Here is an 11,688-nt window from a genome sequence, read left to right on the forward strand (position 1 = left end):
CACAGAGACCACCATTCAAGGCACCCCAGGGTGCCATGGCACCCTAGTTGAAAACCACTGTCATATGTAGTCAGACCACACATTACATTAGTCATGTGGATTGCCCTTAAATGCAGGGTTTTTCTTTCTCAAATGGCCAGTGTGGGGAACCTAGTTTAGTTCAGTGTCCTGATATAGAGGGCTTTGACCCCCCCCCTCCCCATTGCAGTCTGATTCAGGGGACCTGCAGCACCTGCTCATTGCATGTGTGGGAATGTTCCTATTAGTTGATCTGGATCAGGAACACATCAGTAAGCAAAGGGTTAAAACCAAACCTACCCCATGCCAGGATCCCAGTCCCAACTGACAACCCTGTGCTAGCTATTTGTGAAAGAAAAATCTTATATGTAACAGTCACATGATTAATGAAATGTGGGGTTTGGCCCTTTTCTGTATCATCTGTGGGAGAAAGACAACATGGCAACTGCTCTCTATGCTAGCTAAACCCATGCATTCATTCTTCAGCAGATTGGGAAGGAAGATTTCGTGGTTTGCAAGCAAAATAAAATCCTCACACTCCATAACTCTTTAGACAACCATTCCTAGCACTTGTGGCAAATGGGTATATTTTGAGAGAGAAGTCCATATAGTCATCATTAACTTAATAACTATGGGCACACAAAGATGGACTGGGTAGCAACTTGGACAGGAGGATGGATAGATGTGCCCATAGTACATGACAGAGTAGTTGTCTAGAAAGAGGCATAGTATTCCATTGTCTATCAAATCCATGGGGGTTTGCCTTCTCATAAAGTGCCAGTTCAGTTATTGTTCTGGGTTTCTGTCCCTTTCCAGACAATCACAGATGCAAGCCCCATGAAACGCTCTGCCTCCATGTTGGGCCACTCACGCTCCAAAGGCATGCGCTTGGATGACTACTCTTTGGAAAGGGTAATCCCAGAGGAGAACCAACGGCATCACCGGCGGCGGGAACGAGGCCACCGGACATCAGAGCGCTCACTCAGCCGATATACTGATGTGGACACAGGTCAGATTGCAGGACCAGCAGGAGTAAACCCTAGAGACAGAGGCTTCAGTCCTTTAGTTACTTCCTTCGGAATAGCTGCAATCTTTGCTACTGTCACAATTCCAGACAGTAATTAGAATTAGGCAGCCTTAGAATTATGGTAGCTGGTCAAAGTATATATGTAAAGATCTAAGGCTCCTGCTTGGCAAGCATCTTGAGGTGTGAGTCTCTCAATAACTGGTGAATACGTTTGATGTACTCAGTATAATTGTACAGGTATATGCAGGTTTTCTTTTTGTTGCACTATAGTTCCAGAGTGCCCCTCCAGGTGGTAGTAATGTGGTAACACTGGGAAGAATCACATAACTAATAAAGAGGAAATGTGTAGACAGTTCACTATAAATCTGTCGCAGATGCACTATTACTGTGTCAAAGACATGTTGCAGAAAACACCTACACAGATAAACAAAAAGTATGTAGGGGCCTTAGTCTTTAAAGTGTTACAAAACTGTTCACTGATTTTGTTGCAGCATGTGAAATGTGCAAATGCATACTTGTGCTCTTTTAGAGGCGTTGCATAATGGACCTTTAAGGTTTGTGAGAAATGTAAGATATGTCTCAGGTACTTTCATTCTTGCTTTCTTTGCAGATCAGTCCTTCCCCAAACTGTAGGTCAAAAGACAGTGTATGGGATCCAGAAGTACTTTTGGAGCATTTTGTCAGCTGAGAGCCTACTTTAAATTGAGGACTCACTGAAAACAAATTCTGATCCCTCTATGAAGGGATGTCTGCAAGCCAAAATAATTATGATGTGGGTGATCCATGAACTGGATCTCCACAGTTTAAGGGTTAATAACAGCAATAGGGGGGTTGTTCATATTGCAACTGCAGCACTAGGAGTGTGTGTGTGTGTGTCTGTGTCTCTGTGTGTGTAGATTAAACCCTTTAGCATTGTTTTTCTGATTAATATCAGCAAACTGAAATTTTGCTTGCCATGCAGTGCAAAGGCTTAATTAATCTTGCCCCCATGGGGCAAATAGCTTGGGAAGGACAATTTTAATTGGGGGAGTGGTGGCATGAGGGTTTTTTTTAAGCATCCCTGGTGCTGCAGTTCTGTCCCCTCCCCCTGCCCTCTGCTCTAAAGTTGCTGTTAACCTCCAAAGCTGATACTTTCAGTGCAGGGCAAAACATGTACAGTGGTACCTTGGGTTACATAAGCTTCAGGTTACATACGATTCAGGTTACAGACTCCACTAACCCAGAAATAGTACCTCTGGTTAAGAACTTTGCTTCAGGGTGAGAACAGAAATCGCACGGCGGTGACGCGGCAGCAGCGGGAGGCCCCATTAGCTAAAGTGGTGCTTCAGGTTAAGAACGGACCTCTGGGTTAAGAAGTTTCAGGTTAAGAACAGACCTCCGGAATGAATTAAGTACGTAACCAGAGGTACCACTGTATAGTCTGTTTTGCCCAGGAAGGCAAATAGCAGCTTTAAGTCCAATTTTCATCAAGAAAATGTCATCATGAGGTTTTAAACCACTACCACAACACCAGTACTACCGTACTCTCTTCCATGGCTGCTGTTAACATTTTAATCAGCTGTGGAAGATCCTGTTCACAGATCTCCCCCATCAGTCTTGATTTAGCCCTGAGTAGCTGCTTGAGCTTTTGAAAAGACAGACTAGAAAAGCAATATACTTTGGTATCTGAGTCCTGGGCACATATTCCTTCAGGTTCACAACACCAGCCATGCAAAACGTTGCCTTCAGGATTTCCTTGTGGTTGCTGTTCTCCCTTGTTGCCTAGATGCCAGGGAAGGATGGGAACATATGTTGACATATACAGAATATTTCTAACTGAAACATTCAACCTTGAACTGCCTTCTTTCTTCTTACTGGCAGGGCTGGGCACGGACCTCAGCATGACCACACAGTCAGGTGACCTACCTCCCAAAGAAAGAGACCAAGAACGAGGCAGGCCAAAGGACCGGAAACACCATCACCATCACCACCACCATCATCACCACCACACATCTTCTGACAAAGAGCGGTACTCACAAGAGAGGCACGAATATAGCCGGCCTCGCTCCAGAGATCGACGTTGGTCTCGCTCACCCAGTGAGGGCCGAGACCACATGCCTCACAGGCAGGTGGGTGTGGCTTTCCATTCCATGCTGCGCCCCTAGGGATCGATCCAGGTGTGTCCAGTACGGAGAGAGTCTCTACTCTTAGGGAATCAAGCTCCAATTACCCACCCTGTTATTAGTTTCTGGATCTCTCTGATGGAACTTTATGATCCTGACTGGCCCAAGCAAGACCAGTAGGTTCTATACATACAGTAGCTGCACATGAATGGACATTCCATGTATTGCTAAGGGACCACCACATTACTAACATAGTGCAGTGAGAATGCCGGGTGAGCATGCCTGCACTGAAGTGGCTGCACCATTGTAAGCACACTTCTGAATTTAACCAACATCAGAACTTGCAGAGTCTGACCAAGCGTGATCTAGCTCAGCATTTTGTCCAACAGCAGCCATCCAGATGTCTCTGAAAGTTCACGTGCAAAGTAGGAAGATGGTCGCCACCCTGTGTGATTTGTCTCCAGCATCTGGTACTCAGAGGTAAACTTCCTCTGAACATAGGGGTTCCATTTAACTATCATAGCTATTGACAAATCCCCCATGCATTTGTCTAAGCTTTGTCTTTCTTCACATCAGTTGTGATTTTGTGAACTTTGACAATTTCCACTATAGTATTTTTTTTCTAAACTAAAAAGGCCCCAAAGCTCATTTGCTTCCCCTTATAAGGAATGTGCTCCAACACCCAACTTGCCATTTTCTATCTGTTTTACATCTCTAGGATAATCTTTTAACATGGGAGACCCTAACTCTTCACAGTATTCAAAACATACCATAGATTTATATAATGGCATTTCAATATTTATTTTATTTTTTTCCTTTCCTTTCCTAATTATTCCTGGCACATTACCATGGCACATGGATGTTTTCTGTAAGCTTTCCACTATAGCTCCAAAATCTCTTTGCAAAGCAGTCACAGCCAATTCAACTCAATCATCATACATATCAGCAGTCAGATTTTTTTTCCTCCAGTGTGCACAATTTAGGACTTATTTGTAATGAGTTTAATAAGCATTCTGTTGCCCATTCACCCATTTTGGAGAGACCTTTTTTGAACTCTTCACCATCTGTTCTAAAAACAAGAGAAGAAGAGACAATTAAACTAGTTTAAGTCTTTGGTATAGATCTGTTTATATAAGCAGAAGCTTCCATTGCTGAGATCCAGAAAATATGAGTGTGGATGACAATCCCTTCTGGATCAACAACTACATACAAGGGCTCATTTCCAGTAAATGGTGCAGAGGAAACTCCCTATTGCAATTTGCCCCAAGTGATATCCTCCTTTCCTCCCATTTCAGGAATTGCTTCCTCAAAAGATACCCTCTCGCTTCATACCTGTCCACCCTTCTTCACAGACAGAGCAGGCACTTCACACACAGTCTTGTCTGATCCTGATCACTATTGAGTTACACACACACACAATCACAATATGTGTGCACAGACAAGTATTGCAATGTCTGTGAAACCCATTTACAATATCCCTGAGGTATCACAACAGGAAACTACGAGTTCCTGTGGCTTGGACAAGGCTGCTTAGGCTATGTTCCTACTAATTATACACATATCATGGACAGCATATTTCATGGCACTTATATAGAGAAAATGGGTGGAAAATTCTGTCACCTTTATTACTGGAGTACATCCTCTGATCAAAATAAGACAATTGAATAGTATCAAAAAAATTCAGTTCATTCAAAGCTGAGTTCATACCTAAGGAAGTATGGGTTTGCAGGGTTTGATTTTCACAGGGCTTAGTCTGGATTCATTCTATTGCAGTGTTTGTCTACAGCTTTGGAACTGGAGCAATGCCAGGACTGCCAATTTAGTAGTGCAGTTGGCTGCCTCCATATATTAATGCAGCATGTTACCCCATCTCCATTCCAAATATTATATCCTGTAATGGGCCAAGAAAACAAAGGCTATCAAACTCACACTGAAGCTCACAACTACATTCCTTATTTATATTCATAGTGTGGTACAAAAGCCAAAGAAATAATAAAGCCTACCACTTTAATTATAGAGAAAATTGAGCAACATAAGGGTAGAGCCTCAAGACAGGGGTTGTGCCCAGCTTTATGTGAACTGCATCAAAATTTTATTGGGTGAATGAGAATACAATTACTCGATGAGACTCTTCTTAAGGTCCTTTATTCCTTTGTTTTCCATTTATTCCCCGCACTGCTGCACGCCGCCCCTCCGTTATCACACACAAAGTCATTTTCTTTGTTCCTATTTGTTTCCTTTGGACAATTTGGACGCTTTACTCGGGGTCTCCTGGCCAATCTGCCTTTATTTACATGTTTATTTCTGTATCCGTTGTGCTTGGCTCTGCTGTCACGGCGAGGGGCGGGCGCAGGTAAGATGGTTGGTGAGCAGAGAACAAAAATTCAAACCAATCCAGCGGATGGCCCTGCCTAGCTCGCTGGCCTATTTCTCCAGTGTCTGTGGTGTGACCCCTTTATTGTTACGCTGGTGGAACTGAACTCTCTGGGGTTTGTGAATCTGGAAAGTTTGGAATGAAGCTGCACCTGAAGATACAGGCACACATGTAAGCTGTGCATGTCACATCCAAACAGAACAAGAAAAAAAGCAGAAATACATGCATAAACTGTAGGCATGCATGCAATGAGCGTATTTAGGACACAGGATATATGGCAGGCATGGGGAACATGTGGCCTTGCAGATGTCAGCTCCCATCTTCCCTGGTCATGGGCCATGCTAGCTTAAGCTAATGGAAGTTGTTGTCTACCAATAGCTGGAAGGCTTCATATTCCTCATCCCTGGTATATGGGAGAGGGATGCCCAAGGGTATGGCAAGACTGAGGTACTGATAGATTTTCTCCAGCAGGAGATCAGTCAAATAGCAGTTTCTGGAGATACTTAAATTGGAATGGTGAAGTGTTGTATCCCTTCCTCTAGTGTAATGGGCCCAAGCTATGTCCCTAGAGCTGCTTATTTGTTTAAAGAAGCATCAGGATATACAGTCACAGATCTCCTGACCTAGTCCAGTTTAGCCCTAAAATTCTATCCTAGGAAATTTCAAATTATGCAGTAATATATTTTGAACATTAGGCATCTTCTCATAAAATTGACTTGATTTTCAGTAATGTATTCAGACTGCAAATTCTGGTTCTTCTGCAAAATTTAGTAAGGAAAAGAGGACACCAAAAGCATTATGTAGAATACGTATTATAGAGTTTGAACTGGGATAAGAAGCTATATTGGGAATGGAGATACAGTCTATGATCAGTGGGACCCCCTTGAATTGTCAACAGAAATTGCCCCTATGTTTTAAAGTTCTTCCTGCAGCTCTGAGGGATTCCTCTTGTACACCCCCAAAATAAGAAGTTGAGAATCTTGCAGAATACCTATGTTTGGTTCTAGAGATCTAGGTTCTGTGGCATGCAGCTGTGGTCTCTTGTAGATGGTGGTCTTCAGATACACAGACACATACCAAAATTAGATACAGACACATATGATACATACATACACACACAAAAACACCCCACACAGATTTTGAGTCTTGAGGCATACAAAAAGTTGTAAGTACAACTGATACTGAGAGATGCAGGGCATGTGTGTGTGTGTTTTAATACAAAAGGATGTATATAAATTGTGTAAGTAAATATCCACAGTATACTAAAATACACAGTACAGGCATGGCATAACAAATAATTTGCAGCTTTGTATGGCAAAAATAGGCATTCATAGATGCATGTATAGTGCAACATGATACAGAAAGAGATATTTCATTGAAATACGTATGTGTGAAATTCCCGGCAATGTGGTTATGTACATATACATGCACGCACATGAGCACATTCAAAGCATACAAAAACTTACGGTACTTTGTAAACCTAGGATACCTTTCCTAATTATGATTCCTGTTTGGTTTGGTAGGCTTTTCCTTCCTGGTGCTACTTCAATTACTCTCTCTGTCTTGGTTTCTCTCTGTCTCTTTCTCTCCCTCTCTCCTCTGGTCTTCTTCTGACCATGAATCACTGATAATCAGCGCAAGAAAACTGTAGCATGGCAGCCACTTTCAAGTACCAAGCAGCATAGAGCTGATTCAGTGGTTAGCAACACATTCTCCCTAAAATATGTTTCCATATTAGATTGAGGTTAATTATAAAAAAAACCCCACCAGCAAGCAGAATTCTCTTCTATTTTAACTTGTCCTTCATATTTAACTCTCATGGGCTGGAGTTCTCTCAGACTTCTACAGTAAGGCCTTCTTCTTTTTTTTACTATGCCATGAACCATTATTGTCCTCCTGTCTGAACAGACCTCAAGACCACCTCCAGCTCCCCTTTGAGGTAAGTACTTCATTCTCTTCCTTTTTCAAAAAAGTATAATTCCAGAGATAACTTTCAACAACAATGGACTTAACCTTTCAGCTCTTTGAGATGCAGTCTCCCCTTTCTTCTTCAGATTTATTCCATCTTATAGGTTTCCAGTTCAGCCTAGATTCTTCCCAAAGACTATTCACCATGTGTGTGACACAACTGCTCACCTAAGGCAGATTAGTTTATACATCTAATTGGGCCTTCTTCATTTATCTGATTCTTGTCACCTTTCGCCAGGCTTATGTAAGTTGCAATACCTGCACATCTGGGTTTTGGTAATGTTCAGATCTCTCTTAAATAAGTTTCCACAGTTCCTGCTTGGATATTGTGATATAGTCTTGTGACACTGTCCTACTGCACTTGAAGAGCAGCTTTTACCACGCTCCACCTTTTGAGGAGTGACTGCTGACTGGCTCACAGATTCACTTTATTCACAGCTATGGAGCTACTTCCTTTTCACTGCTGGCATAGAGTGGCTGGTCACTTGAGCGATGCCACAGAAGCCTCTTCTCACAACTTGGTGCAAGACCCTGGGCGACCACATTGCAGGTTTTTCAGGAGCCTCTCTCCAGCATTCTAGTTCTATAAGGCTGAACTCAAGCTAGATTTCCACAACTCTCAAACTACTCTTCTGAAGTTCTCTTGTCCCAATTGGCTGATCACAGATGCAAAATGATTTCATTTGAATAACCAACTTGGCTTCACCTTCCTGGGTGATTTACAGAGTCTATGTGTACACATCTATCATTTTTTATCATCAACAGCTGGAGTTTAGGGGTCTTATTATCCTGTTGAGGCCATACAAATGAGGTCTTTTATTACTAGAGAGGTGCCAACTCCCATGAAGGAAACAGCTGCCTCTGCATGTGTGACTACATCATTGTCTTTTCACTTTTTGTTGGTTCAGCCAATACTAGACACTATCAGACGCTTCTCATAGCAATAATACTGAACCATTTAGCCATGTTATAGAACTTAAAAAAAAAATCACACAAAATTTGCTTTCTGAGTGTGCTTTATCTGAAGAGACCCATCACAATGAGTTCAGCCTTTTTGAAGGAAACTGATAAAAATTTTGCTTACAGGGAAAGTGACAACAGAAAGGGTAGAAGCAACTTATGAATGGTTACCTAATGATAGCAGCAACAAAAATAAAAGACTGGACCTGATTCAATTAAGTTGTTGCACTAGCGGAAGCATTAGTCCATGTTTGTGTTGACAGAAAGATCTCCTTAGTGAGGTTGAATTCCACCCACTGTTTCTAAAGCAAGTGATCATTAACCATTCTAACACGTTTATTCTTTTAGTTGGAGTGAGGTGAAGGATATGATCTGAATGTTGTTAGTTCAGGATTCAGCTCTGCCAGATGCTTCTTAGAAACTACCCCCAATTCTCTCTTTTTTAGCCTTCCTCAACTTTGAACTTCATACTTCTTACCTATAGAGCCAAAGGCACCATGTAAACTCTCAAGAAAGGGGCATTAGAAGCACCTGGAAATGTAGTGCAGCCTAGTCAGAAAATTTTCCTTGCCTGCTCTGCGTCATTTGCTTTACTGTTGGATTTAGTGACAATGTGATAATTGGAGGTCACTTCATATAGTACATATAGTACATACCCAGCTTACCCAATTCCATTCTCTTGACAGCGAGGGAAGTACAGTATCAGTATTTTCAACACACACCTCCTCAGTCACTTGCCATGGAACAAAGCCCCTATCCAAGCCAGACAGATGGAAATCCCTCTCTTTCATTATCTTGCCCACCTGTCTGATCTGCAGTCATTTTACTAAAAATGTGTACAGTACTTTTTGAAGTTCATTCAGTAGTTCTCTCTTTCTGGCTGCTATAGTCTGGCACAAGACTTAATGGGGGTGGGGGTTTACACACAAGTTTTACATCTGTTACGAATAATGTGACATATACAGTGCTCAGAATACATATTTTATTTCTTCGTATTAACAAGATTCATTTGTGGAACAAATAGTATGACATAACTCATAAAAACTCATTTGAGCCTAACAGTCCAAAGAATTGGTGAAGTAAGACAATTAGTAAGACATGAGCCCTTCAGCTTCAGAACTGGAGTAAACTTCTCAGTATTGGCAATATAATAAAGGAGGTTGCCCGGGATCTAGTGGTCTTGTACATTTAGGGCTTTGTTTTGCTTTGTTGCAGTTTTCCACATGTTATTCAAGTAGGGTTAAGGACTGGGTGGAGCTTTGGTCTGTTGTACTGCAATCCATCAGGCAATCTGGTCAAGGAGGCCACTTTAACTGTATGTGGGTGGAGGAGTTATAATCCATAAATAATGTAGACTTCAGTGTGCACGAAGTGGGAAACTGCCTCTGAGGTGAACTCTCATTTGGTCCAGGGCTCCACCAGACTGGGGAGCCCACACTGTTGCCTACCTGCCTGAACTGAGAACATGCACGCACAGGCCATTACACCAAGTGCTCAAACATTTCACAGGTACACAACAGCCTCCCTCAAGAGTTCGGCTCTGTTCCAAACTTTTCCAGACCCAGTGCTCTCCCTCACCTTTCCTTGCTAGATTCCCACTTCCACCCTGTCACTCTGTCCCAACCTCCACCTTCCTTTTTCAACTCCAGATATTTTTTCTTTTCTTATTTTTCCCTCCTAACCACTTTGATAACATGCAATATGACCCGTGCTTTGCAAAATCAATCCTGCCCCGCCTCTCTCCTTCAGTTTTTGTTTTCTTAAATAAATTGACCATCACCCTTTTGTTTTGTTTCCTTCCCCTCCCCACCCCCGCCAAAAAAAACCGTGCAAGTAATTTTTAAAGCTTTTTGCTGCTTTTTAAACGCTGGAACTTATAAAAACTCCATTTCTCATTTCTCTTTCTGCTTTTGTTTTGTGTTGGATCCTCCCCCCTCCTATTATTATTATTATTATTATTATTATTATTATTATTATTATTATTATTATTACCCTTCTTCGTTGTCCCCCTTGCCCTCCTCTCCCTCCCCCCTGATGTGGCTGTCGCTTTCATTCTTATTTTCCCCGCCGAATTATTTTCGTTCCTTTGCCTCCATTCCCCCCACTCCTCTTGCCAACTTTGTCCATGTCTGTGTCACCTTCACTCCTTGCCCCGCCACTTTTCCTCGTGTCTCTTCTTGGTTGATTTTCCTTGTATATTTTTTCTTTTTGATTTCCTTTGTTTCGATTTTCGTGTAGGGCAGTAGTTCCGTAAGTGGGAGTCCGGTCCTCTCAACGTCTGGCACCAGCACCCCGAGGCGAGGACGCCGCCAGCTCCCACAGACCCCTTCTACACCCCGGCCACATATCTCCTACTCCCCCGTGGTCCGTAAGGCCGTCAACACGGGGCCCCAGCAGCAGCAGCAGCAGCAGCCGCCGTCCGTGCACTCGGGCCGGATCTCCAGCCCAGCCCCGAGGCGCTACCCGTCGCTGCCCGCCGAGCACCACGTCTCCTCCGAGCGTCGCAGCAGGTCTCCGGCTATGGAGCGCCACACGGTCCCGCCGCGGAACGACTCGCCGCGGGCCTACCGACACGCCAGCAGCCGCTGGTCGGCCCCGCACGTCTCCGAGCCGCACCCGGGGCCCCGGCACGGCAGCGGCTACTACCGGAGTCCGGACTACGCGGGCCCCGGCGGCGAGGAAGCCTTCCCCTATGAGACAATGCAGCAGCAGCAGCAGCGGGAGCAGCAGCAGCACGGGAGCAGCTCAGGACGTTCGCCCAGAACTTCCCGGGTGGGCAGCGGCTCGTCCTCTCTCTCCCCCTCCAGGCATGGGCGGCGGCTCCCCAATGGGTACTATCACTCGCATGGACCAGCCAAGTCGCGTGGGACAGGATCACGCAAAGGACTGCACGAACCTTATAGCGAAACCGATGAGGACGACTGCTGCTAACCGAGAAGTGGTTTCACCTTAAACACATGCGTGCCCGCGCGAAACACACGAAACACACACACCCGAGAGGGATGGCATTCCCGGTTGGGGGAGGGGGGAGGGGAGCTGTGAGGGGAGGGGGAGAGAGAGAGAGCGCTTGAGGAAAGAAGGAAGGAAGGAAGGAAGGAAGAATGGGTGGGTGGATGGATGAATAGCCGCGAACTCAACTGATTTGGGGAAGGCATCCCGGAAGAGAACCCTGCAGACGTGGGCAAGGGAAAGAAACTTTTTATCTTTTGTTGGGGGGGCTTGGGGAGGGGGGTGGGGGA

General features: G+C 44.1%; 1 protein-coding gene across 5 annotated transcripts in view; it reads left to right on the top strand.

Annotated features, from left to right (window-relative positions):
- The window catches only part of CACNA1A (calcium voltage-gated channel subunit alpha1 A), a 269,886-nt gene that overhangs the window by 240,990 nt on the left and 17,208 nt on the right, over positions 1-11,688 (top strand). For 4 of the 5 annotated variants that reach the window (XM_081900883.1, XM_081900884.1, XM_081900881.1 and 1 more), the window contains 3 exons: positions 835-1,027; positions 2,906-3,153; positions 10,688-11,235. In XM_081900883.1, the coding sequence (XP_081757009.1) occupies positions 835-1,027; positions 2,906-3,153; positions 10,688-11,235 (989 nt within the window). Of the gene's footprint in view, positions 1-834; positions 1,028-2,905; positions 3,154-10,687; positions 11,666-11,688 lie in introns of those variants that run through there. The other variant, XM_081900882.1, reaches the window with a different exon arrangement.

Source organism: Podarcis melisellensis, assembly GCF_964234715.1.
Source record: "Podarcis melisellensis genome assembly, chromosome: 2".
NCBI classification, from domain to species: Eukaryota; Metazoa; Chordata; class Lepidosauria; order Squamata; family Lacertidae; genus Podarcis; species Podarcis melisellensis.